The 26,092-nt window shown below is 42.6% G+C and overlaps 1 protein-coding gene across 3 annotated transcripts in view; it reads right to left on the bottom strand.

The window, feature by feature from the left end:
• Positions 1–26,092, bottom strand: part of ARHGAP40 (Rho GTPase activating protein 40) — a 109,329-nt gene that overhangs the window by 63,717 nt on the left and 19,520 nt on the right. For 2 of the 3 annotated variants that reach the window (XM_027867335.1, XM_027867336.1), the window contains exon 1: positions 10,469–10,812. The exons of the other annotated variant lie outside the window; for it this stretch is intronic. In XM_027867335.1, coding sequence (XP_027723136.1) covers positions 10,469–10,695 — 227 coding nt within the window. In that variant the 5' untranslated portion in view covers positions 10,696–10,812. Of the gene's footprint in view, positions 1–10,468; positions 10,813–26,092 lie in introns of those variants that run through there. 3 annotated transcript variants of the gene reach the window in all.

The raw sequence follows: 26,092 nt of genomic DNA, 5'->3' as shown, positions 1-26,092 counted from the left end.
ACTTACAACTAGCAAATATTAGTGGTGGAATTTGAACCCAGGTCTATCTGACTCAAGTCCAAAACTCTATTCACTATATGATACTACTCACCCTATGCATGAGCATCTACTGAGCTTTTTTGAGGTCTTTCTGTGTTGATCACAAACAGTTGGATATAGTTGCTACCTTTCCAGGAGTGTTCAGTTTTATGCACCACATTTTAAGAATCAATCTACGAACAGTTATCAAGTGCCTGCTATGTGCCAGGCCATTGTGTCAGAGAAAGAAAGACAAAAAGAAGCTTCTCTTCTCTCTAAGAAACTGGGTAGTGCAATGGATAGAATGCCAGACCTGAAGTCAAGGAAGACTCATCTTCCTGAGTTCAAATCTGGCCTCAGACACTTACTAGCTGTGTGACCCTAGGCAAGTCACTTACCCCTGTTTGCCTCAACTTCCCCATCTGGAATGGCAAATCATTCCATTATCTTTGCCAAGAAAACCCCAAATGGGGTTACGAAGAGTCAGAAATGACTGAAAAAGGAGACAATATGGTCATATATAAGCACATCCAAAATAAGGCTGTCCCAAAGTCTTTGTGCAGCTTTAAGCTATAATAGCTAAGACTTTTGGGGCATTCTATATATACAAAATAAAACAAGGTAATTTTGAAGGGTGGAGGGAGGAAGGATATTGCCAAGATCATTGATTTAGAGTTGGAAGGAACCTTACAGACCATTAAGTTTAACTCTCTTGTTCTCTTTTTTTTTTTTAACAGATGAGGAAACTGAGGCAACAAGATTTTTTTTTTTAAGTGACTTGTCCAGAGCCGCATAGCTAGTAAGCATTTGACAGTAGTGGAAAACAAGGACAATGGTAAAAGAGCTGAGTTCATCTTTAACTGGAAGAGAAGATAAGTGGGTGGGTGAAGGGATGTTACCTATCTTCATGTGTCTGTAGGACTATCCAGTAGAAGAGGGATTAGATTTGCTCTGCTTGGCCCCAGAGGGCAGAAATAAGAGGGGTAGGGAGGCAGATGCTACAAAGAAAGCAGAGCTAGGCTTGGCATAAGGAAAAACTTCCTAAGGATAACGGCTGATATTCTTATACATTTTAAGGTCTACAAAGCACCATAACTTTCTCTCATTTGATTTTCACAATAACTCCCCAAAGTAGGTGAGGCTACAGGTATCCATCACACAACGGAATCAACTCCAGTCTCTCCTGACTCCCCCTCCAGCACTATTTCTTCAAGGCCCCTCAAGCATCATCCCTCTCTAAAAGCAGAAACAGCAGGATCAGGATGTAGTAGCTTCCCCCTCACCAGAGGGTCCTTAAGCAAAGTCCAAGAGGCCGTTTCTGCATATGGAAAGAGGATTCTTGCTGAGGGATGCATTAGACTAGAGGGTCTCAGCGGGAGCCTGAAGACCCAAGTTAAAAAAAAAAACAAAAAACAAAGAACAAAAACAAAATAGAACTGGGGCAGCTAGGTGGCGCAGTGCATAGAGCTCCAGCCTTAGAGTCAGGAGGATCTGAGTTCAAATCCTACCTCAGACACTTGACACGTATTAGCTGTGTGACCCTGGACAAGTCACTTAACTCCAAATGCCTCACCAAAAAGCAAAAAAAGTGAAAGGGGTTGGTCTAGGTGGCCTCTGAGGTCCCTTTTTAGGTCTAGATAGAGGATCCTATGATATCTCCCAACCCTGAGATTCCGTGACCCTTATAGGGAAAGTAAGACACAGGCTGAGTGAGGGCCAGAAAGCCGCATGCGTTGGGTGCAATGACTCATTGCCTATTCTCCTCCTCCCCGGCCGTCCCAACGGCTGTGCAAGGGTCCTTTATAAAGGTCAGAGTTTGCTGCTCACAGGACGACAGTCACGCAAAGAGGGTCGCCAAAAGCAGAACATTTCAGGATCCTGCCCGATCCGAGAAAAAGCCGAAGATCCTAAAAGGAGATGAGAAATGAGCGGCGGCAGCGGAGGCGGCGGCGGGCTGAAGGACTCGCTCAGGGGAGCTGGAGGGAGAGGCACGCCCCAACCCCAAACGGCACTCGCCGCATCACCCACAGACAGAGAGCCGGAAGGGACCTCAGGGCTCGTCGGCCAACTCCCCCATTGTACAGACGAGGCAAGGGCCCAGGGCTGCCCAAGGCCGCACAGGCAACGCCAGAGGCAAGAGGGCCCAGAGCCGCCCAAGGCCGCACGGGCGACGCCAGAGAGGGTACTAGAATCCAGGTCCTCTGACTCCCAACAGAGTGCTCTCTCCTCCGTGCCTCAGCGCCTCTCAATTTCTGAGTCAAACCCCAGGCTGCACTTTGTTTTCCACAACGTCGTAGATACATTCCCAGCATTACCCTAAGAATGATGACTATGGATCACAGATTTATCGTTGTGAAAGAGAGCGTAGAAGTCACTGAATCCAGCCTTTTCATTTTAAAGGAAACCGAAGCAAACAGGGTGAAGCGACTTGCCCGGGGTCACACAGCTAGTAAATGTCTGAGGCCAAACTTGAACTCGGGGAAGGAGAGTCTTGCTTAACGTCAGACCTGGTACTCTATCTGCCCAACTCTTGAGACAGAAGAGAGGCTCCTTTTTCTCTTTCTATCCCTGACACAATGGCCTGGCACGTAACAGGCGCGTGATAAATGTTCGTAGATTGATTCTTAAATGTGGTGCATGAACATTCTTGGAAAGGCAGCAACTATATCCAATTCTTTGGGTCTGAGGCAGGATTCCAAAGTGGGCCTTCTAACTCCCAGTCCAGCATTCTATCCACTGAATCACCATGGATCCTTAGTTATCCAAAAACCAGCACAGTTGTCATCACCACACAGTTAAATACCATAGTGGCAAGAACACCAGACTCACGGTCAGAAAACCTGGATTCACATTCCAGCTCTGCCACTTTACTACATGACCTCGGGTAAGTCCCATTTCTTCCATGGGCCTGCCTCAGTTTCATCATCTATATAATGATAGGGTGAACTTTATGACCCTCAAGTTCCCTTCCCGAACTCTAAATCCTAGGACTTGCTATGTCATTTTGCTTCTATCACTCATATGATGGTAATCACACCTGTAGCAAGGACAAGACCATGGGGTATGCGCTCTGCTTCTATGGGGCTAGGCCTTTATCTGGCCCCTCGTTAAAGGACATATAGGATCAGATGCTCCTGGTTGGTCCCTATGTGTCCCAATCCATCTTCCACATCAAAAGTGTGCATGGGCCCCACAACACTCCTAAGCATAGCCCCAACTAGATTAAAATGTAATTGGTAAATATTTAACAAGATTAATAAAAATAATAATAAAAATAGATATTATTTTGCTGTTTTCTAAGTCTGTATATGGCACACAGGAATCCTTATGCACAGTTTAGTGGCCTCTATTTCTACTTGAGTTTGACAACATTGATTGTCATCACCAGGTAATCTCCCTAATATAACCTGAGCATCTTCCACCTTCTACTCAAAAATCTTCAGACTGCCTACATTCTCCAAAGGGACCAGGTTGTCTGCTTCTTTGTATCTCCCACAGCATCCTATATATCAGAGGTACTCAATAAAACACTTGGAATTTAATTGAATGAATAAACATGAAACAGTTAACATTCCTAATTCCCCTTCTCCTTCTCACAGGCACAAAATATGCATATAATAAATGCATCTACCTATTTATCAACATATCTATCATCTAGCTACATATCTACCTATCTATAAAACTACCTATCCACCCACCCTATATAAGCACATTATCAATTCCCAATGATTGCTACATAAAAGAAGTGCTTGGGGTGGGGGTGGGGGGACAGCGGGTAGAGAATCAGCCCTGGAGTCTAGAGGACCTGAGTTCAAATGTGGCCTCAAGACACTTACTAACTAAATGACCCTGGGCAAGTCACTTAACTCCATTGCCCTCCCCCCCACCCAAAAAAAAGTGCTAGATGACCTCAAAAGAAAGAAAGATCACTATGCAGTGGGTTGATTAGGAAAGGCTCCAAAGAGGAGATGGGAATAGAAATGAGCCTAGAAGGACGGTAGGATTTGGATGGTCTAAAAGCAGGGGGTGGGATCAAGGAAAGGTATTCCAGACAAGTAGAAGGAAGACATAAACATTAAAGTAGGAATGAGCCAGGTGCATCTGGAGCATAGCAAGCAGACTGCGCTAGCTGGAGCGCAGAGTGCATTTGGGGAAATAGTGAATTTTCTTCCTTTCTATTTCCAATTTTAGCATTTTCTCCAAGGGCCACCTTCCTTCCAGAAAGATTAAGTTCCCTCGCCTACGCTGTCAGGGAGTCACAGGGCCAAGAGGAACAACAGTTCCTAACTTAGTAAACGTGAAACTTATGGTTAGGAAGGTCATTAGAAGTTCAGGAGCCAAAGACGTACCCTTTAACTTTGCTCAGGAGGAAGCCAAACAGGCCTTCTTAGGACTGCCAAGATCTGAGCCTTACCTGATCCCTGAAGCTCCATTTTCTGTACCAAGTACATTAAATGTACTTTCATCCCTTCCATGTTCAAAAAAAAGGAGCCTTGACTTTTAATCACTGATAATAACAATTGTTTTTAACAACATTGACAGCAAGGAATGTGTTGCAAAATCTCATCTGCATAGCATTTCCAGAGCCTTGGAGGACTGGTGCTCTGGCCAAAGCAGGACAACATTTGGGCTGACCTTTCCAGCCGAAAGGTCATAAGAATCCCCATGTCAGGGCCTACTCTTAGTCAAAGGTTCTTAACCTGTGGTCCATGAACTTTAAAATATATATGTAGATATGTATGTATGTATGTGTATGTATATATATACATATACATATAAACTGTATTTCAATAGCTGGTTTTCTTTGTAATCCTCTGTACTTTTATGCATTTAAAAACATTATTCTGAGAAGGGGTCCATTGTCTTCAGTAGATTGCCAAAGGTATTCATAACAAAAAATGTTAAGAACCCCTGCTCTATGTACAAGGCAAATACCATGTTTGCAGCTGAGTACAGTTATTATCCCTTCCACATTGCAACTTTCCCCATCAAGGTTTCAATATATCACAGGTCAACATAAGAAATTAAACGGGAACTTTTTTGAAAGTCTTGCAGAAGCTACAGACAACAAAGGCCAGCAGATGACACAGAAAAAGTTTAGAAACTCAGAAATGCATAAAATATATGGATAATATTGTATAATGTCAACATATTTTATCTTTTAATACCATAATAATTCAGACTTCTCTGGTATTGATGGGGTGCTTGGGTGCTTGTGCTTGGACCCCAATTTCTCCATAGCCTCAGAAACACTATCTCTGACAACCACTCCCCAGCCCAGACACTGTGCCTAGCGGTTATTCAGGCGTGGGCCCCAGCACAACCATTATGTCTCTCCCTAGTGCAGCTACACAAAGCTGGGTGAGAGAGTGCTGGGCTGCTCAGGCCCCAGCCCTCAGATCATGTCTCTGGAAGCCTCTCAATCTCTTAGTAAGTTCCTGTCTTGTGAGAAAGCTTTCCCTTGTTGCAGAGCATTCTCTCATCAAGACAGAGGGAGAGGGGTGCCTTGCCCAGCCTAAGGAGTTTTGTCCTTGGCTGGCCGAAGGACTCTTCCTCCCGCCAGACTTCAAAGATCCATACCTCTGTTATCTCCCTCCCTGTCCGGTATACTCCCTGTACTTTCTCATCCATAGCTCCCAAAGACACCTGGAACTTTAGATTACCTCATCAGTGTCCCTGGCATTCCTTTCCCATGCCCTTTTCCATATAAACCCTATATCCTCAGTCTCTTGCAGGTTCCTTAAGAATCCTTGCCTGCTGAAAAGCGTAACAATAAATCTTTGCCACCTTGACTTAAAGAATGCTTGAGTCTGTGAATTCATTCCAGATGACCCTATCCAGTACTCTGGTCTTTGAGGGGTCTCAACCTCTCAGACCGCAACAGTATGAAGGGAGGGCCAATAAATTTTATGTGGATTTTCCATATTGTGGGGCACCCCTACTGCCACCATATGGAAGGCATAACTGTATTTTCTCAACTTGATTCAATTGCTCATCTTCCCTAAGGAAAAGGAGACTGGTGAAATGCTTTAAGGCATGGCCTGCACAACATGCAGCCCGCCCAAGGATTTCAGGTGGCCCCCCGAAAAATGTAGGGTTGCAGCTGCACACGCTCCTGTTTGTCACATGACCTGCAACAACCAACCAGCATCATGTCTGTCTCTAGGCTAACCTACCTGCAGCCTGAAGAAGTTTACAAGTTGTGCAGGTCTGCTGTAGGGTATCCATTCTTTGAATTACAGAGCTAATGGCCCTTCCCTCCCATTCTATAAAACAATGCAAATGAAAAGAAGTGTTTTATGGCCCGAAAGCATTATGATAATGATTACCAATTACAATCCTCCAACAAGTCTCCCTCAGATACCATCTTGATAGGAAGTTAACCCTAAATTCTTAAAGGTCAATCCAGTGGCACCCAAGCTCTAGCAAGCCCTACCAGGCTGGAAAGGCATTGAATACTACTGTGTTGAACACTCTTAACACTACTATTATCCAAGGAATGACGTAGCTAAGCTTGGAAAGGCTGGTCCCTAAGGTTGTTCACCAGGTGATGACTTTTTGACCACAAAAACTCTTGATCGACACCCACTATGGCATGTAGCAAGCTAAAGTTGAAGCTGAAGAAATTATAGACCCTTGAAACTATAATAATAATAATTGTAGTAATACAGTGGCAACATGGCATAGCAGACAGAGAGCTGGCCTCCGCATGAGGAAGACCCGGGTTTAAGTCTTAACTTTAATACATACTGATTCTGTGATTCTGGGAAAGTCATTTAACCTCTGAGTGCCCCAGGCACCCAAGTTGTAGAGAAATTGCCAATTTGCTTTGGTAAAGAAAATTTCCCATCTGGGAATTCCCTATATCAATGAAATCCATAGGTCCTATCTAAAGAGGAAAAGGAGGAGGAAGTAATAAGAATGAATAATTGTTTACTTATCAATAATAACAATTATTTAATTGTTAACAATTAGTTTTAATAATTGACATCATTAATTTTATATAACATTATTATATAATGTGCAGTGTTTATAATATATTATTAATATAATAACAATAATAAACAAACAACCTCTCAAATAACACTGTGTTTAGTTCATGATTTCAACGAAAGCCCAATAGTTATAGCAACAGGTCAATAGTTCACTCCCTCACTAACCAATGCAGAGAACCCACTTACATCAAATAAACAAAAAGCCAGGATCTTTGCCCTGGGAAGTGGAGTCTGGTGAGTGACAGCAAACTTACAACTGAGAAAGACTTAAGCATGCAGTTCTATGTGACTGAAGTGTCCCATCTATACTGATCTTCTAGACACCTGGCCCATAGGCACATTACTTTGAGATGGCTGATAGGAGTTAGAGCCTAGAAGCAGCTGGGCCTGAACCCAGAGGCACAGCCCTCTCATAACCCTACTCATCACAATCATGAATATGCATATCATGTGTGTCAAATTAACTTGCGGGTGGGGGGGAAGGATAAATCTTATTTGATTACAACAGTAATCTCTATTCAGGTTTGATCAGTCTGTGTGGGCTGCCCACAGATGCCACAACGTTGAAAAATTTAAGGGAACTCTGTCGGGAAGGATCCAAGCCCCTCCCTGCCCTGGTGTTACCAGTAGAGAGGGGAGGGCCTTAAATCTGCAGCTGTTCCAGGTGGTGTCTCCTCTCCCTGAGGCTGTCCTCCTCCCCACAAGCAACCTCAGAATACCCAGGCTTTCTGTCTCCTCTCAGGGTCCTGAGCATCATCATCTTCTTATTCTCCTACCTCTCAGTACTGTCATTTTTAGTATAGTGCCTGGCACATAGTAGGTGCTTAATAAATGTTTATTGTATTGTGTTGTATTTTTCATCTTTGTATCCTTAGTGCCTAGTACATGGGCCCTGCCCCTAACTGCCACTTAAAGTGTGTATAATTGACTGAAAAATAGCCAGCCTTCAGATAGCCCTTTAAGCTTTGCAAAACACTTCACATATGATTGTCACCACAACATTGTGAAGTAGATGCTATTATTATACCCGTCTTACTGAAGAAGAAACTGAGGCTGAAAAGCAAAATGCTTTGCCCAGGGTCACCTAGTTATTAAGTGGCTGAGGCAGAATAACATTTGAGGAACAGTTCAGATGTACTTGCAAACAAATGAGCCATAGAAGACCCCCACAGTGACCGGTGGGATGACAAGAACACTGAAAGTCAGATAATCTATTGCCCAGGTGACAGACACACAGCACATACTAAGGACAGCTGCCCCTAGATACCATCCAGCGCTCCCCTACCTCCTACTGCTGTTGCACCCACTACTAAGAACTCTTCTCTCAGTAAAGGGTTTGGTGCAAAGAACCATTCTGGGATATCAATCATATGGACGGCAGTCCCCAAGAAAGAGTGAGGAAAGGGGACAGGAGAAGAGATAGAATGAGGGCACACCTGGTGCAGGATAGCAGCTCCTCCCTCAGAGTCCACCAGGAGCCCACCAGGGCAGGGAGGGTGGGTCACCCTCAGGCCTGTCTATGATCTTCAGATAGCTCCGTCTGTACTGTTGCTATTTGATGGAATGCTACTCAACAGGTTCTGGGGTTTGGGAGGGAGCTTCTGCACATGCCCTGATGTGCAGAGTGAGGGCCCACACCATCTGTCTTTTTATGGAGTGTCGGAACGGGAAGCACAGACTTAGAGGGGACAGAGAGAGCTTTCCTGTTTGAAGACAGGAAAGCAGGGGAGATTCACCAAATAAACGCAAGCCCCGTCACCTGGTGCTACTCTGGACATCTTAGCATGAACAAAATAACTTCAGTTGTTATAAATAGCAACCAATTGCTTAAAAAAAATTAAAAGGGGGGGAGTAGAATCCAATCACAGATTTGAAGTAGGATTCCATGTAGTTCAACATCCTTGTTTTACAGTGGAAGAAACTGAAATCCATGGAGGTCAAGTGACTTGGCCCAGCTCCCAGGGTAGTAAATTACAGAAGCTACATTTGAATTCAGGGCCTCTGGTTCTAAAGTTCTTTCCACTGGGCTACTTTTCTGCTAAGCTCTGAGCAGACCACATGGGCATGAATGTCTTTACCCAGACAAGCTCTCAATGAAATCGAGATTGTTTGAAATAGGTTACCCCTCCATTTTCTCTCTATTCCTAAAACTACCCAAACAGTTATTACAGAAATCAATGCACTTGGGTGCACTATTAAGTCACCATCACCTGCCCAGGTCTTGGACTAGTTCTCCATAGAAAGTTTTTAACAATCACAGGATGCCCAACTTCTTTCTGAGGGCCCTGGAGGTCTTTTGCTCAAGCCTACTCTTTTTTTTTTTTCAAGCCTACTCTTAACTGGGCAAGAGTTCTCTCCAGAACATTCCTGATAATCAGCCATTCAATCACTTCGGGGGAAACGTTGGTAATGAGGAATTCCTTCATTCCAAAATAGCCCACTCCATTTTCAGAGAGCAATGATTGTTCAAGACCTATTTCTCTACAACTTCCCCCAGATGCTGCGTTCTGCCCTCTGGGGCTAAGCCAAGTAAAAATACTTGAACACAGCAATGGTCTTCCCCCTAAATCAAATATCCCTAGTTTCTTCAGCTGCCCCCCCCCACACACACAGGGGTTATATATCCCATCCTCCCCACTTCAATCCCACACCTGTTATTTACTAGCGGTATGACCTTGGATGAGTCACATGCCCTTCGTGGGCCTCAGTTTCCCCACTGTAAAATGAGAGAGTTGGACTAGGTCAGGTGTTCTTAACCTTTTTTGTAGCATGGATTCCTTTGGCAGTCAGGTAAAGTTTTGGAACACCCCCCTCTCAGAATAATGATTTTAAGTGTATAAAAATAAAATGTATAGGATGACAAAGGAAACCAATTATACTGAAATATAGTTATCATTTTTTTTAAAAGTTCATTGAGGGGGCAGCTATGTGGCACAGTGGATAGAGCACCGGCCCTAAATTCAGGAGGATCTGAGTTCAAATCCGGACTCAGATCAAACACTTGACACTTACTAGCTGTGTGACCCTTGGCAAGTCATTTAACCCCAATTGCCTAATAAAAAAAAAAAAGTTCGTTGACCCGAAGTTAAGATCTCCTGGATTATGGTTTCTTCAGCTCTAAATCCTAAATAGAATAGATAAGGACTCAAAGGTGTATTTGAATGTGCAAACAAATGACTGGCGGGGAAAAATACTTTACATAGAAAATACTGTACATAGAATGCACACCAAAAAATATCTAGAAAAATATTTCTCTATTGCTTTTTTTAGGTGCTTTCATCCATCCTTGAGAAACCACACAAATCTGTTCCACAGGTTCCTGTGCCCATCGGTGAGATGACCTTTCTCCTGAAGCTTGTGGCAGGAATGAGACCTAGAGTATTCCTCCCCCTCTCCCCAGGCCCCTACTACTGCCTCACCCAAGGAAGGGAACACAGAGAATCAGCCCTTGGTACCTGAACACCAGGCTCGAGCCCGGCCACTGCCTGCGGTACTGAACTGGCCGCCACACAAGCTGGGGCCTGGGGATCCGGGTATGGGTGAAGTTAGGCCACGGCTGCCCCACCTCTTCCATCTTCTCAATTCTGAGACGGGATAGGAGTCGCTTTTTTTCCAAATCACTTAAACTTCTTCCCCTGGAAAGTCCCAGAGCAGGGGAGCTGCTGCCCTGATCCTGCTTCATCTGTATATGGGAAGAGTTAGCGAAAAGCAACCAGAAACTACCCACCAGGCAAAGAGAGAAAGAGAGGGAGAGAGAAAGAGAGAGAGAGAGAGAGAGAGAGAGAGAGAGAGAGAGAACAAGAGACTAAGAGAGAGAGAGAAAGAGAGAGAGGAAGAGAGAGGGAGAGAGAGAGAAAGGGAGAGAGAGGGAAAGAGAGAGAGAGAGAGAGAGAACGAGACTGAGAGAGAGAACAGGAGATTGAGAGAAGAGAGAGACACACACACATACACATACGCATACACACACTGACTGGGTATCAGTCTCTCTCACCTCCTCCTCCTCCTCCTCCTCCTCCTCCTCCTCCTCCTTCTCCTCTCCTCCTGGGTGTAGCCAACTCAGTGCAGGCACAGCCAGACATACACACACACATAACACACAAGGTAAACCTTTACAGTTAAGCTTGGCAAGGAGGGAACTAGCAAAGAATGGAAGGGGACAATTCCATATTTCTTGTTCAGTCTATTTCATGCAAGTCTCTCTATGTATGAAATTGGCTTTACTAGTACATTTTCTTAAAGGATAAAAATACTTTGTTATTGTAGCTAAAGTCATTCTTGTTCACAAAGTTTCTGAAGCACCTATACTTTCCTTGATTTGAGAGCTGTCACAGTATGGTGGAGAGCCTGCCATGCTTGGAACTAAGAAGGCCTGGGTTCTAACTCCACCTCGAATACCATCACCCTGGGCAAGTCACTTAACCTCCCTTCAAAGATTCTGAACCTTTCTTGTGTCCATGGATTCCTCTGGAAATGTGGGGAAGCCTATGATTTCTTGGAAAAATGCTTTTAAATGAATAAAATAAAAAACAGGATTACAAAGAAAACCAGTAATACAGGGCAGGTCAAAAGCCAGTACAGTTTTAAGTTTTAAAGAGATTAAAGATCTTTTAAAAAAATCATAAAACTGTACTAAAAATTTTTGGACAACCTGTATCCAAATAGAGATATTAAAATTTTTTTTAAAAAATAAGTTCATGGACTTCAGGTTAAGAACCTCTATCTCTCTGTATAATTCTGGAAATTCCCAACTCTATATAAGGAGAAAGAATTCCCAAACTGGGAGACCCTCAGGCTGACCAAAATCATAAGTCCTTCAAACATTCCTGAAACATTTGACAGTATTTAATGTGGATTTTTAAAAAATCAACTATCGTTTTTATTAAAGAGTATGCGGGGGGGGGGGGGGGGGTGCGTGCACGAATGCCTGTGCATGTGTGTTTTAGGGAAGGGGAAAAGGAGAAAAAGGAAAACACTCTTTCCTCATCTTGGCTTCCCGAAAAAGATTGTGTTTCTGCTATGATTTGAATAGGTTGCTATAATATTTTGCATACCTTTTGAACTCTGCAACTTAACATCTTGATGCATGATAATTTGTCTCATTAGGGTGTGATTATCATTCTAAAGAAGAAAACTTGTCGATGCTTCCCAGCTAGTAAAATCTCACAGGAGAACTTAAACCTCTCAAGAAATGTTTCCTCACCTCCACTCCCCACAAGTTATACTTCATGTTATCCATTAGAGAACCCTGACAATAATCAGGAAACGTCCAAGGCAACCCAAGGGATGGTGATACATTTTTCTCCCCTCAGCTGGCCCAGTCAACATTAGACAATAGGTATATCTGACCTTGGGAACCTACTCATTTCCCCTTTTAGAAGTCTGTTTCTGGCCCAATACCCTCCAGCTGCTCAGGACCCCCCCTGCACATGGTTTTGGAGTCAGGTAAGATGTGGGTTTGAATCCAGACTAAACTATTTACTGGATATGGGAGGCCAGGCAAGTCGCTTTACCTCTATGAGACTCAATTTCCTCAACTATAAAATCTATGTAATAATGCATGCCTCACAAGACCAGAAGAAAATGCTTTGTATACCTTAAAGTATTGTGGAAATGTAAGTTATTATTATTATCATCATCATTATTACTTTTGCAGGAAGGACTTTATTTCAGTCTGCCCTCAGGGATCTATGCCTTCTCACCACCTACCCGGCCCCCCAAAAGAATATGTATGTCCTACAGCTCATTTCCTCAAGGCCTTACTGTCTCCCAGGATTTAATTTGAGAAATTAATTAATGCAGCAATGTCTTGTATATAATAGGTGTTTCATAAAAGGATGATTGGACAAATGAATAGATACCTATTGTATTACCTTCCCAGGTAATTATTTGTATTCTAAAAAAAAGCCTTCTGAAGATATGCTATATAAACTCAAAGATTTTTTTTTGGCTAGGCAATGGGGTTAAGTGACTTGCCCAGAGTCACACAGCTAGTGTTATGTGTCTGAGGCTGGATTTGAACTCAGATCCTCCTGACTCTAGGGCCTGTACTCTATCCACTGCACCACCTAGCTGCCCCCGAAAGATGTTTTTAATGACATTCTTGCAATCTAGTGGGAGAAGAAATGTTTGGGAAGAAAGGCTTTCTCTTTCAACCATAACAGATCGGCAGCTGCCCACTGCCCACTGCCCACCCAATTTCAAAACCTTTCTGCTTCCTCACAGATTGGCTGCTCCATTCCACGACAGGATGAGGCAGCCGCAGCTGTCCTAAAAACACACACAATCTCATAACAGCCCAGCTGTGGGGAATACAACCCAGCTGGAACAGATGTGAAAGGTCCCATTGCTCAGACCCTGTGAGGCAAACACCCTGAAGTCCATTAATGCCAGTGAGAAGCTCCCATGCCTTGGAAGTGAATGCCAAAAAACCTCTAGCAACTTGCTCTCACTTTAGGAGAAAGAGAATAGTCAATTCAAATCCACAAACATCTATTAAACACCAACCATGTGCAAAGAACTGTGTTAGGCATTGTAAACAGAGACAAAAATGAAGTAATTCTTGCCTTCGAGGAGTGTATTATCTACTGAGGGGAGATTATAGCTCCAAGCCCAACGGTTTCCAGTGAGGCTGGTTTCTCCAAGATGCAGCATAGTATGTATAGTGGGGAAATGGCGGACAGATGTGGAGTTAGGATACTTGGATTGAAATCTGGCTTTTGATACTATCAAAGCAATCTTGGACAAATAACTCCTCGTCCCCTCTGAATCTCGATTTCCTCATTTGTAAAATGGAGATTAATAATACTTGCACCTGGGGCAGTTAGGTGGCCCAGTGGATAAAGCTCCGGCTTTGGAGTCAAGAGGACCTGAGTTCAAATCCAGTCTCAGACACTTGACACTTACTAGCTGTGTGACCCTGGGCAAGTCACTTAACTCCAATTGCCTCAACCCCCCAAAAAACAATAATACTACTTGAACCAATTACTACAGAGTTGTTGTGGGGAAAGTACTTTATAAGCCAAGCCTTTGAGCATCACAGAAATGTGAGCTATTATAATCTCTGCCCATATTGGTGTTGTTTCAAGTACTCCATACAAAGACGCTTCCTTAAGACAAGGACTTAGGGTTTCTGCCCAGGAGGGGCTACATGGGATCAAGTGTAGAGGCAAGCTTATAAAATCACAAGGCTAGATGGGGTGGAGGTTCAACAATCATAGAGTGAGAGTTGGAAGGATACTTTGAAGTCATAGAGTTCAAATCCCTCATTTTACAAATGAGTAAACTGAGGCTTAAATGGTTAAGTGCCCTGCCTGGGTCACAAAGCCTGTGTCTGAGGCAGGATTCAAACCCATGTCTTCCCGATTCTAGGGCTAATGTTCTATCCACTAGGCAATACTGATAGCTACCATGTTTTTCCCCTATAGGAGCACATGGAAGAAATAATAGGTTTGGAGGCCAACTATTTCAATCTACCAGCTGAGAACTAAATAAATTAGAACCTAGATGAATAAGGTTTCACGGTGCCCTTCTCTGAGCTTTATTTTAAGCAGCATTTCTTTCTAATTCCCACACAGAGTTCTCATCTGGCCCTTCTCCAGCCTTTTGTTGTTCTTCTATCCAAAATGCCCTTTTCTTCTCCACAGGATGGTTATAGCTTTAATGTGGGACCGCGTGGAGAGGCAATGGACAGACTTCCAGTCAGGGCACCTGGATCTGAATCCAGCCTCTTGCGCTGCTGCTTTCTGACAATGTTCTTTCCCGATTCTTCTCCTATTTGTCTTGACTACAACTTCTCTATCTCTTTTGCTGGTTCTTCCCATAACAACTGCTGACAGTGGTGTCCTTCGAGGCTTTGTCCTGCACCCTCTTCTCTCTCTGTGCTGTTTTGCTTGGTGGTCTCATCAGCTCCTATGGTTTCAATTATCATCTCCATGCAGATCACTCTCAGTTCTACTTATCCAGACCTAACCTCTCTGCTGACCTCTAGTCACACAGCCCAAATACCTTTTATACATCCCAAACCAGATGTCATGTAGAGATTTCTAAACTCATGTCTAAAAACTGAACTCATTACCTTTCCTCAAAAAACCCTCTCCTTTCTAACTTTCCTATTACTGTAAAGGGTACCTCCACCTTCCCAGTCACCTAGGCTTGCAACTCCACTGATAATTCTTTCATTCCCACCTTCATCCAATCTGTTATCATCTTACTGATTCTATCTTTTCCACATCTTTTGTATACCCACACTGCCTACCATCCCCCCAACCTTTCCTTCCTCTGATATTGCCACCACCGTGGTGAAGGTCCTCATCATTTCATGCTTGGACTATTACAATAGTCCACTGGTTGGTCTTCCAGCCTCAAGTCTCTCCCCACTCCAGTCTACCCTCCATTTAGCCATCAAATTGACATTCCTGAGGCACAAGTCTATCCATATCACCCCCTTATTCAATGTACTCCAGGATCAAATGTAAAATCTTCTGTTTGGCTTTCAAAGCCTTTCATAACCTGACCCCTTCCTCCCTTTCTAGTCTTCTTATAACTTACTCCCACCTCCATATACTCTGTAATCCTGGGACACCAGCCTCCTTGCTGTTCCTTGCACCCAATGCACCATCTCTCAGCTCCAGGCATTTTCACTTTCTGTCCCCCACCCCATGCCTGGAAGATTCTCCTCATCTATCTCCTGGTTTCCTTTATGTCCTTCAAGTCTGAGCTAAAATCCCACCTTCAGTAAGAAAACTTTCCCAGACTTCCTTAATGCTAGAGCCTTCCCTCTGAGATTAGCCCTAACCCATCCTGTATCTAGCTTTACTTACACATAGTTATTTGCATGTTGCTTCCATTAGACTGTGACCTGAGAGCAGGAACTATTTTAATTGCCTTTCATTATATCTCCAGCTCCTGGACCACAGTAGGCATTTAATAAATGCTAGTTGACTGACTGATTTACTAGCTGTGTGACCATAAACGAGCCACTTAATCTCAGAGCCTCAATTTCCATCCACAAAATGAGGACAATAATATTTGTATTTGATAAACTTTATGATTCTGGATAAATGTGAATTACAATTTCATTTTGCCTTTTCATCACACGCTCACACAAACTATAGATTGTGTTGTCCTCTGATGCACAAGTCAGTGATACAGAGAGAGTTCCTGGAAGTTTTCACAGCTCAGCCAATAGGAGAATGCTGACTTGGCTGTTCCCCGGGGAATGCCTACAATGCTTGGACTGCACCCTCACCACATTCTGCCTGATCCTGACGCTTGTATCACTCTTGTCTTACCCCACTCTTAGGCTGGCGGCAAGATCCATATGGGCAGAGAACATGTCTTGTTCATTTCTAAGAACTCTAGTGCCCCAACATATTTGAGTAGATGTTTAGTAAATGCTGATTGAAAAACTAAATGCAGTTTCTCCTCCAAATAGAATCCTTACACCTTTCAGAAGAACAGGGACACTGTCTTAACCAGAGCTTTTTTTTTTTTTTTATAAATAAATTTATTTATTTATTTTTAGTTTTCAACATTCACTTCCACAAGTTTCTGAATTCCAGATTTTCTTCCCCTGCCTCCCCTCTCCCCTCCCCAAGAAGGGATGCAATCTGATATAGGCTCTACATACACATTCATATTAAACATATTTTCACATTAGTCATGTTGTAAAGAAGAATTAGAACCAATGGGAGGAACCACAAAAAAGAAGAAACAAAACAACAACAACAACAACAACAACAACAACAAAAGAGAGAGCAAATAGTACACTTCAATCTACATTCAGACTCCACAGTTCTTTTTCTGGATGTGGACAGCATTTTCCATCATGAGTTTTTTGGAGTTGTCTTAGATCCTTGCATTGCTGAGAAGAGCTAAGTCTATCAAAGTTATTTGTGGCACAATGGGGCTGTTACTTCGACCAGAGCTTCTTAACCCTCCCTGTGTTCTGGAGCTCTTTGGCAGCCTCATGAAGCCTATGGACCCTTTCTCAAAATCATTTTTTAAACACATAAAACAAAACATATAGACCTACAAAGAAAATAAACTATTTCAAAAATACAGTTATTGAAATTTTTTTAAAACAAGTTAATAGATCCCACTATAAACAAAGTAAAAAAAAAAGATAAAATATACAATGAGATACTGAATATACGGTGAAATGCTTTTTCAACTTCTTCGGATGTTGGGTGTAAAAACAGAGACCTTGGGTTCAAATCCTTACTAGCTGTGTGAGCAATTCACATAACTTATCCTTGGCTAAATTTCCTCATCTGTAAAATGGTGGTAGGGGGAGGGGAAGAAAATGGACTACATGAGATCTAAGGTACTTTTCAGTCCTAAATCTATGCTTATGTGTGCTAAGTCACCTGCATCTCTGAGATGAGTCACTCCCCCAGAGAACTGCTTGTAGCTGCCCTAAAGAAATCCACTTGCACTAAGCAACAACTCCAAACACACAAATATGCCACCTAACTCAACCCCAAGGCTGCCTAGTATCTGTCCTACAGGTTTAGAAATAGCTAGAGATTTTGCTCAACAGCCTGGCATGGCTCCAAGGCCACGTAACGCAGCCCTGAAATCGAAGCATCTCTTTTCTGTCAACACGTATTCCTTCTGACACCATAAATCACTCAAGTGAAACTAAAATGTAGGTCCGCCTTATGTCATCATGCTTGACCTATCACTGAGCACCCAAGGGTCACTACATGTCCCTTATACCCATTTACTCCTAACTTCATCTTCTCCCATCTTCCTCCCCATATTCCTCCAAATTGTACATCTTCAGCCCCATGGGTCTTCTGATCCAATAAGTGTAGCCTGATGAGGGCTCCACTCATCACTGGATAATCCTCAATTACATGCCTAGGGGTGGGGCAAAGTCTGATCAAAGGGACCTGGACCAACCTCAGAGAAGCCTGACTCACTATCTGGGGCAGTTCTGGAGCTACCAGAGCCGTGGCAGGAGTGGACCAGAAAGGTGGGGGCCAGGGCCCTATGACACCATGAGCACTGATGACACACTCTAGGGTTGCCCCACAGCAAATCATCACTGCATCTCTGACCCTTCCTGTGGGGTTCTCTTGAGGATGCCACACTAAACAGTTCATACTGCAGGCATGCAGATGATGATGATGATGATGATGATGATGATGATGATGATGATGATAGCTTTGCAGTTTACAAAATGATTTCCTTACAATGTCCCTATCAGGTAGATAACTGCAGTATTACCATCGGGATTTTAGAAATAAGTTGAAACTCAGAGAAAGTGACTTAGAATCATTGTATAGGGATTTAATCAATGATCCTCAAGGATTCCAAATCTAGCTCTCTTTTCATTATATCACACAGCCTCTTGTAGGTCCCAGAGCTAGGAAGTGTTAGAGAAAGAATCTTCCTCCACACAATTCCAAGATTTCTAGCTGAGGTGACCAAGATGGCAGGGGTTTCAGGAGCACCAGGTTTGAGGCTAAGTGCCAGGTTGACGTTCAAATGGAGATGTCCCATAGGCAATAGGGGAATGTAGGACTAAGGCTCAGAACAGTTTGGGAGCAGCAATGTAGACGAAGAAGTCATCTGAACAGAGGTGATAATTGCAGCTGTGGGTGTGGATGAGCTCACTAAGGGAGAGACTGTGGAGAGAAATGGGCGGAGGACAAGCTGAAGGAAATACTTCCATTTAGGGATCATAGATGTGGAATTCGAAGGGACTTTAGAGGCCATCTAATCTAACCTCCTTATTTAAAGAGGAGGAAACTGAGTCCCAGAGAGAAGTGACTAAAGTAAGGCCACATAGCTGCTAAAAGTCAGAGGTAGGATTTGAACTCAAGTCCTCTGACTCTAGTCACTGCTCGTCTACTGTATCATGCTTCAGAAAAGGAGGAAGATGAGGAGCAAATATAAAAGAGAGGAATGTACTTATAGCTCATAAAATTACTGGGTTAGAATAAACTTTTTTTTTCCTTTTGCCTTCTAGGTAGAATTGTTGCTACATCACTGTATATTTGTTTTCTTTTTCTTTTCATTTTGGTGAGGCAAGTGGGGTTAAATGACTTGCCTAGAGTCACACAGTTAGTAAGTGTTATGTGTCTGAGGCCGTATTTGAACTCAGGTCCTCCTGACTCCAGGTCCAGTGCACTATACACTGCACCATCTAGCTGCCCCTTGTTTTCTTTTCTTTTAAAAATATATATAGATTTTATTGATGGTCAAAAGGGAAAAAAAAAGTTTATTCTAACTCAGTAATTCTATGAGCTATTTCTCACCGACCTCCTCCAGATTGACTCCTCCCTTGTGACAAAGAAAACAATTCAGCAAAAATATTCAATACAGGAACATCATCTAAAAATGTATATAATATTCTGGTCTGGTAGACTTCTGCCTCTTAGCTGTGAACGAATTATGCTTCATTGTCTCTCTTCTAGGACTTTCAGTGTTTTTTCCATCATACGGTTAATTTTAGTTTTAGTTAATTTCATGTTCACTTACACTGTTGTCATATTCTATGTTCTTGCCTCATGCAAATCTCACATTTTTCTAAATTTCTCATAACCCTCATTTCTTACTGTACAACAATGGAAATCGAATTATTGTAGCAAAATTTGTTCAGCCACTCCCTGATCAATGGGCACGCCCTTTATTTCTAGCACAAAGAGGACTGCCATGGATATTTTGGTATATATTGGGCCTTATTTCTGTCTTCGACAGACTGGATTTTGGAGATTATCTAATCAAACACAGGGATAAGGCTCCTGACAATTAGTAAGCTAGCCTCTGCTCAAATACTCCCAGTGATGGGGAATTCACCATCACCAAGTCTACTAGAATTATTGGACAGCCCTGGGCAAGTCACTTAATCTCTCTTAACCTCAGTTTCCTCATGTGTAAAGTGGGGATAATAACACTTACCTCCCAGGGTTGTTGTGAAGAACAACCAACACAACTCATACACAGTGCTTTGGAAACCTTAAAGTGTTGCATTATTTATTATTGTTATTATTATTGTTACCCTACAAGCTGCCACCTTCTACTTTTTTCCTCCATGACATTAGGTTTTCCCCTGGATCTCCTCTGGCTTACATCAGAGTCCGAGCTTCATTAAGTCTTGAGCACAGGCTCAGGACAGTCATTCACAGGCCCAGGCAGTCAACAAAAAAAAAAACTTCATCAGCCTCAAGAAAGGACATGCCTATAGCACTTTGATTATTCAGGCATTTTGGTCATGTCCAACTCTTTGTCACCACATTTGGCATTTTCTTGGCAAAGATACTGGAGCAGTTTGCCATTTCTTTCTCCAGCTCATTTTACAAATGAGGAAACTGAGGCAAATTAGGTTAAGTGATTTGCCCAGGGCCACACAGCTGATTTGAACTCAAGTCTTTCAGGTCTTCCTGACTTCAGGCCCAGCACTCTCCCCCCAAACAAAACATGTAAGAAATGTAGCCACCTTGTAACTTCTACTCATTGTTCCTTGTTTTGCCCTTTCCAGTCACAGAGAATAAATCTCCTTCCTCTTTCATGTCAGCTTTCCACATCAGATGATCTCTAAATAAAGTTCTTCATAACGCAGATGTCTGAAGATAATTACCATTTCTCTTCCCTCTTTCCCACCCCACTGTCTTTTCTTCTCAGCTTTAAACATCCCCAGTTCCTTCAATTGAACTTCATATACCATTTCTTTCCCTCTTTAGACCTCAAAAAACATTTTGTACTTCCCTGATGTACTTGGCATATGCCACTTATTATTAGATTTATGCATGTGCCATATCCCCCCAGTATATCATAAATTCCCTTAGGGCAAGGGCCAGGTCTTATCTCTGTGTGTCCCTTTTCCCTCTCCCTCCACCCCCACCTCAATGTCCATCATAATTTATTAGACAAAGTAAAAACGTGGTCAACGTTTGCTGAATTACTCTGGTTTCCAGAGCTCCTGCCATCCTGGTCTGCTATGAACTTTCATCTCTCGGCCCACAAACGGAGGAGGAGGTGAGTTGGAGTGGACATGTTGCTGAACACTCTCCCAAACTCCTGAAAAAGAAGCCATGGACTCCTCAGGGTGCAGGGGAAGACATGCATATTTTTTGGACATGTCCAATAATAAAATTTGTTTTGCTTGACTGTGCATATTTGTTATAATGATTTTATTTTTCTTTACTTTCTTTTCTCCTATAGAGCAGTGAGATGCAAGAGGGAGAAAAAATATTTTTATTTGGAAAATATGTTAATCTTATTTTAAAAAACAACAATGGACTTGAGAATCCAATGTCTTGGGTTAATACTAATAATAGCTAGCATTTATACAACACTTTAAGGTTTGCAAAGCATTTTACAAATAGTTTCTCATTTTATTCTCATTTTGTTATATTTTGGGCCTTTGTTTCTACCTTTAATAGACTGGATTTTGGAGATTATCTAATCAAACAGTTCACCCAGGAGAAGGTTATCTAGCTTCTGCTCGAAAACTTCCAGTGATGGGAAACATCACCAGAGTCTACCTGAATTGTTGGACAGTCCTGGGCAAGTCACTTAATCTCTCTTAGACTGACTTTCCTCGTCTCATTCCTCCTTAACTCTGGGAGGTAAGGCTATTATTATCCCCATATTACAGATGAGGAACTGAAGCTCAGAGGATCAAGTCACTTATCCAGTGTCCCACAGCTAACAAGGACCCTGATTCCCAAGCTCAACATTCCACTGAACCACAATGCCTCTCTCTCTCCCTAAGATATAGCCATGCCCACTATCAGAAGGCCCATGCCTGGAATGTATTACTTCTTCACTTGTGCCTGCAGAAATCTTTGCCTTCCTATGCCTTCCTGTCACCTTCACCATAAACCCTTCTCTGATTTCTCCAGCAAAAAGGGTCTTCTCCCTTCTCCAATTTAACTATAGGCAGCACGTGGTCTTATAAAGGCTTCTTTCGGTTTCTTACCAGGGGATGGCAAGGGAGGATGCTCATTGAGAGACAAACCATTTCCTTCTCTTCTGGGGTCCAGACTGAAACACAGGATCCACCTGGACCCTCCTCAAATCACCATCAAAGAACAGCCAGAAACAGGAAGTGGGTCTCTAGCAAATGAACCAAAAACATCCCCAGGCAAACTAACAGCCACACATCCTGGCTGACCTCTAGGAAGCTGCTGATTTGCATGGTCTACTTCAGGCAGAACTCAATCAAGGGGAGGATTGACTGGCTCTCCTCCAGCACTCCGAGGTCTTCCTTCCTCTCTCCCTGCCAGAGTCCTTCCTACAACAGCCACTAGGAAATATTTGCTGGAATCATTTCCACCCTTTTGAATAGGTATTTTGCCACTAAAATGGGGGACAGGGCATTCTGTGGGAGGTGCTGTAGATAGAGGCAGATTCAGATTCATGTGTGTGTATATATTCATTGATTCATAAATTATTCATTCTGGAAAGAGTATAGAGATTACCTAGCATAAGCACCTCATTTTACATATGAACAAAACAAAACAAAACAAAAGCTAGAGGCAGTGATGCACTGCACTGAACAGGGTGCTGGAGTTGGAAAGACCAGAGTCAAATCTTGCCTCAGATACTACCAACTATGTGATGACGGCAATTCATTTATAAAGCACTTTGCAAACCTTAAAGCATTATATAAATACGACCTTTTATTATAAGATCAAATTAAGTGATCTTAATTTTAGTCCAAAATCCAAAGTTACGGTGAGTTAGTGCTAGGGCTAGGTCTTGAATCCAGATCTTAAATAAATCCCAATACAACACTATCCTACACCCACAGCCCTAAGAGCACTAGACTTGGAGTCAGAAAACCCGGTTTAAAATTTAGCCTCTGATAAATCATTTCACAGGAACATAGAATTAGAGTAGGAAGGGACCTCTGAGGACCATCTAGTTCAACTGCTTTCATTTTACAGATGCAGAAACTGAGGCCCAGGAAAGTTAAGCAAACTGCCCAAGGTAGCACAGGTTGTAAGCATCAGACGTTAGATTTGAATCCAGGTCTTCTGACTCTAGAACCAGTGTGCTTTCTACTGGATCCCCTGGCCTTATTTTCCTCTTCTGTAACATGGGAATAATAATGGCACTTATTTATTTCATGGTGTGGGAGTGAGGCTCGAATGAATTAACATATCTAAAATGCTTGGTCCACTTTTTTAGGGTTACAGAAACACGAGCTATTGTTACTGTTTTTACTTTTCTAAAGTTTAGGAAGGGCTAGAGAGGTGTGGATAAGCATCCTTTCAATTAGCATCATTATTATCTCTTAATTTGCTCTAACTCACGAATAAAGCTCCTGAGGCAGCTGACAATTGAAAAAGTTAAAAGAAAAAGTTAAAACCACAGTATTTGGTAACTGGGGAGAGGACCCCGGAGGGCAAAGAAGAAATTCATAAGGGAAAGAATACAGATACAAATATGAAATATGCTGCCCAGGCAACACTATTTATTACTACACAAACTCTAGCCACTGGTAGAAAATAGGAAACCAAAGGACCCAGCAGGATGTAGGGCCTAACTATTACACCCTTAAACCTGCTCATTAAATCCTGCTGTTCTTGCACAGAATTGCCTGAACACAGCCAAGTCTTGTTCCCTATTTCCACGTCTCACCATTGGCAGCTCCAGCTTGACCTCCCCAAGCTCCCCTTTTCTGGCATTTCTTAGCAATAACAACAACAATGAACATTTATTAATCACCTATGGTATGCAGAGCCCGGTGTTGGGTATGTGTGGGATGCCCCTGTGAAGACTTCTCAGTGTAATTAAGGTCTGGGATAAGATTATCCTGAACTTGGAGATAAGTTCAGGAGACAGTATAGGATAAGTTTAGATTTCTACAGTTCCCTTGTTCTCACAGTCTGACATCAGCAGTTAAAGATTGCCAAGTCTGAAACCACCCCCTCCCCGTACCCTCGCATTAGGTCATGGTGACCTTCCCACAGCAGCGTCTAGCTTGATTGCACGTTCTAAACTGTTCATTTTTGCAGAAAACTAAGGTGATGGATATGTATATTGTTACTTTGTTCTCTGTCTCTGGGAATAGATTTTCAAGCTTAGATTGTGAGCCAAAATATTGGTCAGTTGGTGGGAGGGGGAATCTCACCATTAGGGTTATTTAATTTTAATCTGGCTTTTTGCTTCTGTACTTGTCTCCTTTCATCAGAAGCATCCTGGTGAGAGGACACCCAATTCTCTAGAATTGAAATAAACTTTCTGTTCCTACTTTGAGAGACCTCTAAGAGTTTTGTTTTGTTTTTTTTTAGGTCACTATCCCACACAGGTACAAGATTTAGATAAATAAGATGCCTCTGCCCTCATGTGGAGCTTACAGACTAAAAGTAAGATGAGACATAAACATAGCTTACCAGACTATCCAATTGTAGTTGTTGTTAAGTTTTCAGTCATGTCCAACTCTTCATAACCTCATTTGGGGTTTTCTTGGCAAAGATACTGGAGTGGTTTGCCATTTCCTTCTCCAGCTTATTTTACATATAAGGAAACTGAGGCCTACAGTGTTGTGCCCAGGGTCACACAAATCGCAAGTGTCTGAGACCAGGTCTGAACTCAAGAAGATGAATCTTACTGACTCCAGGTCCAGTGCTCTATCCATTTCACCACCAGAAGCTTGATAAATCCATTACAGAGGTGCAAAGCAAAGTATGGTGTGATTATAAAGAGGACATTACTAACCCTGGGAGTCAAAGGAGGCTAACTGGAGAAGGCAGCACAGCCCTACCTCATTTAAATCTAATTCACTTGCAGTCATAGCTTCATCTTCCTGAGGTCAAGGTCCTCTTCAAGAACAAAGGACAAACAACAACAACAAAAGATGATTAGAAATTCATCAGGTAAAGAAGGGAAGGGAGCTCATTCCAGATGTCAGTAAAGGCCAAGAGGTATTAGAATACAGCTTATACTGAGGGAGCAATACTATTCCAGTTTAACTGGAGGGTAGAGTATATGGAAAAGAGCCCCTTCTAAAGAGGAAACTGAGGCCTAGGAAGGGAAAAGGTCAAACTCAGGGTCACACAGCTCGCAAGTGGAGAAACCAGGAGTTGAACCTTGATTTTACAGATTCCAAGTTCAGCACCCTTCGCATTACTCCACACTGCCTACCAAAATTTGGCTACAACCAGATACCATCTCATATTGCTTTCTAGTGGTTTCAAAAACGGTACGTAGTCTTGTCACCCCCAACTAGACTGTGAATTTTCTGAAGAAAGGACCACATTTTCAGTATTTCCTACAGCACCTTGTATCAGCCTGAGTCCATCACAAGCTGTAATCCATATTGTAGTTGGTGGTTAAATATCTCAGATTAATTTTGTTTTCTTTGTTCAAACAATTCTGTAGCATTTTGGGATCTGTGACTTTGTAGGCATGGGTACTCCCATCTGTTAATGATGAGATCACAGCCCCTTCTGTGACTACGTAGATGGTCTTCCAGAGTTGCCTTGGCCAAAAATATCACTATCCTAGAGCCATTTCCTTGGATGACAGACATGTCATCTCTAGAATTGTATTTGAAGCCTTTCCAGCTTGGAAGGACTAGTCAGAGTCTTACCTATGTAGATGTAGCCTTCCAGAACCCAGAGTCCCCTCCATGCCAGGGTGAGACATCAAAGGAGGACTTTATTGGAAAACTGTAGTAGGACTTAGCAATGAGATGCTGTGATTAAAGCAGTAGTGGTCAAGTACAGTAATTAAGCAACTTCTGAAGATAAAGCAGAGGAAGGTCCATGACAATGGAAGGAAGTTTCCACTACGGTATCTATTTTTACAACAAAATGTTATTATGACACTGTTTCTTGGTCAACTTAAAAAAAAAAAAACACTGAAAAATGTTAGGCTCATAGAATGTAGGGCTGAAAGGGACCTGAGAGGCCATCTGCTCCACGCCTCTCACCTTACAGATGAAGAAACGGAGTCCAAAAGATGTGAAGTGATTTACCTAAGGTCACACAGGTAATAAAGGGCAAACTCAGGTCCTCTTCACTCCAAATCTTTTTCATTACTTCCACTACAGCCTTCCAAGGAGAAGGAGTGTGTGTGTGTGTGTGTGTGTGTGTGTGTGTGTGTGTGTGTGTGTG

Source organism: Vombatus ursinus, unplaced genomic scaffold, assembly GCF_900497805.2.
Source record: "Vombatus ursinus unplaced genomic scaffold, bare-nosed wombat genome assembly UNPS02014785.1, whole genome shotgun sequence".
Taxonomy (NCBI): Eukaryota; Metazoa; Chordata; class Mammalia; order Diprotodontia; family Vombatidae; genus Vombatus; species Vombatus ursinus.
The sequence above is the reverse complement of the archived record's forward strand: the minus strand, read 5'-3'. Positions and strand labels throughout refer to the sequence as shown.